This window comes from Ruditapes philippinarum, unplaced genomic scaffold (genome assembly GCF_026571515.1).
Source record: "Ruditapes philippinarum isolate M1 unplaced genomic scaffold, ASM2657151v2 ctg151_1_1_1_1, whole genome shotgun sequence".
Classification (NCBI taxonomy): Eukaryota; Metazoa; Mollusca; class Bivalvia; order Venerida; family Veneridae; genus Ruditapes; species Ruditapes philippinarum.
Window position 1 is genome coordinate 182,122 of NW_026852309.1, and position 7,487 is coordinate 189,608.

Genomic DNA, 7,487 nt, shown 5'->3' on the forward strand with positions numbered 1-7,487 from the left:
TGTTGACTGGACCATTGCACTTGCAACAACATGCTCAGGCTTAAATTTTCTGTTACCATGGCAACGAGGGGACATCTCAAAATTGCCAAAAATCACTATTTTGCGTTGATTTTTTCCATCAAAATTGATTTCAAAGTGCTGCACTTTCTCAATGGAATGAGATAGAGTCAAATGCTTTTCAGCGTTGGTTACACGTTACCTTATGATCAATCTGGGGTCATTTACAGCCTCTCACAAGTCCAAAATTTTTCTTGGCGATGAGGGGGACTCCGCCCCCCTTCAAACCCCCCAAACAGAAGGGGGCACATCCCCCTTCTGGCAACCCCCTGATGTATCTTTTGGTTGGGGGGCCGCGCCGAAAAAGAGGTCACTTTTTTAACAACATTTCTCAAACAAAAACAAGTGTTTGGGGCCTAAATAAGGCATTTTTTCATCATTTGAGACAACAAAAAGGGGGGGTGAAAAAGGCGTTAAAAGGCGTGTATATGAAGTAATGGGTTAACTGAAAATGATGAAAATACTTGAAATTACCCTAAATCGCGTTTTTTCATGTTTAAACATGGCCTGTCATATAAATTTGAAGAAAAATTGTTGTTTTGTAAATTTTTTGATTTTTTTTCATTAACCCATTACTTCATGAGCATTTTGTGAAAAATGGCTGTTTTCATTGAAAAGTCTCCCGTTACAAGTTCAAATTGCTATAATACTATAAAAACTGCTTCAACACTAATCAAACTTGGCACAAATGTTGACTGGACCATTGCACTTGCAACAACATGCTCAGGCTTAAATTTTCTGTTACCATGGCAACGAGGGGACATCTCAAAATTGCCAAAAATCACTATTTTGCGTTGATTTTTTCCATCAAAATTGATTTCAAAGTGCTGCACTTTCTCAATGGATTGAGATAGAGTCAAATGCTTTTCAGTGTTGGTTACACGTTACCTTATGATCAATCTGGTGTCATTTACAGCCTCTCACAAGTCCAAAATTTTTCTTGGCGATGAGGGGGACTCCGCCCCCCTTCAAAGCCCCCAAACAGAAGGGGGCACATCCCCCTTCTGGCAACCCCCTGATGTATCTTTTGGTTGGGGGGCCGCGCCGAAAAGAGGTCACTTTTTTAACAACATTTCTCAAACAAAGACAAGTGTTTGGGGCCTAAATATGGCATTTTTTCATCATTTGAGACAACAAAAATGGGGGGGGGGGGTGAAAAAGGCGTTAAAAGGCGTGTATATGAAGTAATGGGTTAACTGAAAATGATGAAAATACTTGAAATTACCCTAAATCGCGTTTTTTCATGTTTAAACATGGCCTGTCATATAAATTTGAAGAAAAATTGTTGTTTTGTAAATTTTTTGATTTTTTTTCATTAACCCATTACTTCATGAGCATTTTGTGAAAAATGGCTGTTTTCATTGAAAAGTCTCCCGTTACAAGTTCAAATTGCTATAATACTATAAAAACTGCTTCAACACTAATTAAACTTGGCACAAATGTTGACTGGACCATTGCACTTGCAACAACATGCTCAGGCTTAAATTTTCTGTTACCATGGCAACGAGGGGACATCTCAAAATTGCCAAAAATCACTATTTTGCGTTGATTTTTTCCATCAAAATTGATTTCAAAGTGCTGCACTTTCTCAAAGGAATGAGATAGAGTCAAATGCTTTTCAGCGTTGGTTACACGTTACCTTATGATCAATCTGGGGTCATTTACAGCCTCTCACAAGTCCAAAATTTTTCTTGGCGATGAGGGGGACTCAGCCCCCCTTCAAACCCCCCAAACAGAAGGGGGCACATCCCCCTTCTGGCAACCCCCTGATGTATCTTTTGGTTGGGGGCCGCGCCGAAAAAGAGGTCACTTTTTTAACAACATTTCTCAAACAAAAACAAGTGTTTGGGGCCTAAATAAGGCATTTTTTCATCATTTGAGACAACAAAAGGGGGGGGGGGGTGAAAAAGGCGTTAAAAGGCGTGTATATGAAGTAATGGGTTAATAACATGTAAATAATCAAAGCACAGAAGGCGCTGAATTTGTTTGGGTCTCAGAATGTCAGACAGGTGAAGGTTGTGATTATTATATTTACTTTTCGTTAAATACGTTGACTGTACATTGTCACTGGATCGCATAGCCGGCTCTGAAGAGTCCGAATTGTTTTTTGTATCAAGATATGACTGTATGTTTTTATATCACTTATGGCAGTATTCTAGAAAAAGTTATCTGTATCTGTAGTATTTTGATGACCATAATAAAAAGGTATCAAACTCAATATCTTCTGTCAAACAATTTGATATGTGTAGTTTATAGCGGGCTTTAAAGTATCATAAACAAGATACGTGCATTTGAATTGCAGATAAATTTACGGAGATTTTTATGTAGATTTTTTTTATATACATTGAGTTCAGAAATTAGGAGATTGTATTGAAAACAGTTTTAAGCTGAAAAAGTTCAATTGGTTACTGTTAACAATAAGTACAGATATTTTTAATAGTATACACCAAATGCCGATATTCACATGTCAAGTTATTTCCATAAATTTTACAAAGGCACCGATACTATAACAAAAAATATATAGGCCGAATGAAAATAGATATGTCTATCGTTTATATCATTTGACTGTATCAAATGCTATGGTTACAGCTATATCAAGTCACATTTTAGCGTGTAACATAATAAACCTCTTATGACACCTTTGATACCTTGACAGTAGTGTCAGTTTTAAATGTAGTTTAAATTTTCAAAATTAAGATTAGGAAAAGATGGCAGATAAAAAATACAATTTATCAAACACAATTGATTGAATGCATGTGGAATACGGCACAAGACTGTGATATGGACGATTTTATACTTATTGTGTTTATGGGAAACAATCAAGTTAAAATATTAATAAAGGATAAGTTTGGGAAATGAATATACTTAAAAAGTCCTTATAGAATTACAACTTCATTTTATTATAATTTTTAAATGGTAAAAACTTTTGCTGTTTTCTTTGCAAATGTACAAAGACGAACTGTTCAAAAGGATGATAGATTTATTGCGAAGGGAATAAACGAAATACTTCAGGAGCAAAAATATACCAAAGAAAGTGAGTACTGTTTTTTTTCCGGAGCATTTTGAATGCCAATCTTTTTTATTGCAGCTTGTTATAATATTTGTTGTTTTTTTTAAAGAATATTGTATAGAATCATATTTCTTTTTTTAGTGATAGCTTTCTTCACAAGACTTTTGTAAATAAAAGCTCATTATTATTTTTAATTTACGTTCATTTCTAAGGGTTGTTCGATATGTAATGAGCATTTAAGCTTGGCTCGATTCCGTAGAATTTGCAGATTTATTATTTATAGAATTCTTTTTCTGAAATCAAGTTTTTATTCTAACCTTGTCTTTCCCTTTAAGAATATTGTGTAGAATCATATTTCGTTTTTAGTTATAGCTTTCTTCACAAGACTTTTGATAATAAAAAAAATATTTATTTACGTACTAAGGTTTCAATTTGAAAGACATATTTTTTGCTTCTTCTATATCAAATTTAGCTTTTGGTATGATGTATGTTTAATCTTGTTTCATATGGTAGTCATTGAAATATTGTACATATGTACACGTTTAAAAAAAGTCATTTCCTTGATGTGTATCATGTTAATTCGTAACAATTGACTTTTATTGATTCAAAAGATTATTCTGTAGTTAAAACAAAACAGGGATTTATTGAATTGTACAAGTTCTTATATTGGTTAAAAGATTTGGAAAGTGTTCGCGTTACGTTTTAGTATTATCTTCATGACTCACTGGATATATATATATATATATATATATATATATATATATATATATATATATATATATATATATATATATATATATATATATATATATATATATATATATATATATATATATATATATATATATAATATATATATATATATATATATAGAATTCTTTGTTTTTCATGTGAGTCTTGTATATGCTTCTCAAGGTTATTGATATACGGAGCGGAAATATAATGAAGCAGACGACACATTGTGAAAATGCGAAAAAACAGTGTTATAGTAGTGAATCTGTATTGTATAAATCGTTGGATACTGGGTGGTCTTGGATGATAATGTTAACAAGCTTCGGTGCATTTTTCTTAATTGGCGTGAACATGTATGGCGTAGGTATAATGCACGCGGTCCTTCTGGAAAGATACAGGGAAAGCGTATTCCTTACAGCTTGGGCCGGTTCACTTCAGACAGCGTTCATGTCTCTCGGAGGTAACTTTATTTTCTTATTATTTACGTAAGTATATTCAAATGATAATATATCAGTTTATTTTATGCTTTTCAGTGGATTACTGATTTATGCGTGAAAAATATATTTGATAATTCACAGTGAAAATTAACAAAATATAATTTCACACTTTTCAATGACGAAACTACTTTTTTAAGTTTTTCCCCGTGTAGGAAATTGATAAATAAATTAAATATCAAAAGTAATAAAAAGAAGAAAACTTACTTCTATTCATTCAAATTACCAATCACCAAACATCGCCTTTTGATTTTCTTTTCTATTTTACAGTCTGAAAATACATTCCTTCCACATGCAAAACTGCTTTTGAAGATATTTCGGCTTATTTAAGTATCCTACGAGCAATAACTGCCGTATGCTTTATAAAAACTTGAAAAGCAATGAAAGCCATCAGCCTGAAGAATAAGTAAACAACCCGTCGTTCGTAAGGCAGCTTTTCAACAATTCCTAGCTTTTTGTTTTCCAATTTCCTAGCTGCTTTTTGAATGTTTTTACACATCTGTCAACACTTATTTATTGTCTGTTACATTCCTCAAATAAGTTTTCTTTCTTTTAAAAAGGTGTATGACTTACAAATCCAAATGATATCCCTCTGAATCAAACACAATTATTTTCCTCCTGTGAAATACACAACTTTTAAAAATGGCGACCGTTAACATTTCACAGTGCCAGGTCTAATCACAGGAGCTTGGAATTCTATCAATAATCGCTCAAAAGCCCAATTAAAAAAAATCCATACCTATATAGTTTTTTTATATATAGGTATGGATTTTTTAAATAAAAAAATCGGTCATTTGAGCGATTATTGATAGAATTTCAAGCTCCTGTGGTCTAATATTAATTTGCAATAAGTAACAGAAATATGGATGGATAATGTGACTTTTTCTTCTACTAGAACTTGTTTGTTTTTGTTATTAAAACAAGCGATGTAATAAAATGAATAATATCACCGCTATTTAACCTTGTTTGTCGAACTTATTTTTCAGCCCAAGACTTCTTGTAATGAGAAATTCGACTAAATGAGGTTCTCAATGGGGAAACAAATTTTAATATTAACGTTCATGTTAAGGAAATTTCGTTTTAACTTATTTTAAAGCATGAAATAAAAAGTGAACACTCGATGAAATAAAATTTTATCTTACACACAAACAAACACATATCCTCTATATATGATTGTTTATAAGTCGAATATCGAACAACGGTATCCATTTCCTTATTATTGTTACTACTTTACTTGTAATTTATTTTACTTTATTTTAGCTGTAGCAGTTATATTTTGTGTTTAACTATAAAACAGTAAATTTTCTTATCATACACATTGCCAATAGTTAAATCGTTAGTTTGTGTAACATGATGATGAAAATCACGGATGGAAATATTTATTTTAAGACCTTTTTTCTTCTTTTTTTCCCGTTGTTACAGCACCGTTGTCAAGTTTTGTTGTCGACAGATTCAGCTGCCGGACAGCCGTCATGTTATCAGGAATGCTGTTTACAGCTGGGTATTTAGGTACAGCGTTTGCACCAAATGTTCAAACGGCTATCTTCACACTGGGTTTCGTCGCAGGTATGATTAATTATTATGTTAACAAGGGATTTTGAACCCTTTCGCTAAAAATGGAAACTTGCAAATATGTTGATTCGTATTTTACACGTTCAAAGTATTAGCTAAACATATTTCAAAAGGCTAAAAATATGGGCACCGGTAAATTGTTTGTTCATTATTTTTCAGGTTGCGGAGCTGGTGTCGGTTATACTTCTAGTATGGTTGTAATTGGATTTAATTTCAAAAGAAAACGACACCTGGCTTTGGGTTTTGTACTTTCTGGAATGGGAGCTGGTCTCTTTGCGCTTGCGCCGTTGATGCAACTTGCACGTGATTACTATGGCTCAACTGGATTCTTTATAATACAAGCCGCGATGGCTTTGAATATTATAACATTTGGGGCAACATTTTTCCCAAGTAAACTAGAACTTCATACACAAGAAATGCGAAGTGTTTGTAAAAATGAATGCCATGAAACTCAGACTAAGCCAACGAATGTCTCTAAACTTTACTTTAAAGCTTTGCTAAATAAACCAGTATTTTTCCTGAGCGTTGGGATGTTTTTGAACTGTTTCGGGTCACACATTATATATTTACATTTACCTATATATGTTGTTTCAAAGGAATTCACACAAATACAAGCGTCATTTGTGGTCTCACTTGCAGGTATATTAGCCGTCGTGGGTCGTCTGATAACCGGATTTGTTGCCAATTTAAATATTATAAAAGATATATGGCTATATTCAGGATCATTAGGAATCGTTGCAGTAGGTACTATAGTGTATCCTCATATTTCGTCTATACTAGCTGGGCATATCATATATTCAATAATTTTTGGTTTGTTTTTCGGAATTTGTTATGTACTTATGTCATCAGTAAATATCCATTTTGTTGGTATAAATTTTGTGCCTGCAGCTATTGGTGTCGAATTGTTCTTTGGTGGAATTGGTGCTGTTTCCGGGCCAGTATTTGCAGGTGATAAAATCATTTTCTAACATAAATTAATACATGACTTTATAATGAAATATGTACATGTAGATTATACTTAATTATTTCCATTTCCTTAAACTTTAACTATATTTCCTTTCAGGTATACTAGTTGACAATGGAGGCACATACGAGCAATCTATAACACTTGCAGGTACTTACATTGCGTTTCTTCTTTCAGATATGAATAAAACATTGAATACAAAACTTGTTTCCTTAATTCAAATCTACTTCAAACATAATATTCTATGTGGGCGCGAACAAATTTTGCAATATTATGTACCACAAAATGTTAAAAGTTCTACAAAATTTTCATAAAAGTACAAAATTCATTTGAATCCTATGCCACCTTTAACAGGAGTTTTAATGATTATATTTTCAGGGATTTCTATTTTTCTGGCAGCATTATTAAGCGCACTGACTGTCTGTTTCAATGCTCCTTATAAAGATGAGGATGTAACAAGAATTGAAAACGTGGTCCCAGAATCTAATGAAGGTGTACCTCAAGTGATCGAGAATAACCCCGAAGACATTACTTCATTATGAGTATTTATTTAAAGGCAAAACATATTCATATATTCATGTGTCATCGCAACATGCTTTATACTGGTAACCGTAGAAATACTAACCTGCTGATTGTTTGAATGTTATATAATTATTGT

At 32.8% G+C, this 7,487-nt stretch overlaps 1 protein-coding gene across 1 annotated transcript; it reads left to right on the plus strand.

Annotated features, from left to right (window-relative positions):
- The first annotated feature begins 5,716 nt into the window (after positions 1–5,716).
- On the plus strand, positions 5,717–7,476 carry LOC132756270 (monocarboxylate transporter 13-like). Its single transcript, XM_060747295.1, has 4 exons — positions 5,717–5,859; positions 6,025–6,813; positions 6,929–6,979; positions 7,208–7,476. The coding sequence occupies exons 1-4, from the start codon at positions 5,766–5,768 to the stop codon at positions 7,369–7,371; spliced, it is 1,098 nt and encodes a 365-aa protein (XP_060603278.1). The 5' UTR covers positions 5,717–5,765; the 3' UTR covers positions 7,372–7,476.
- The last annotated feature ends 11 nt before the right edge of the window (positions 7,477–7,487 follow it).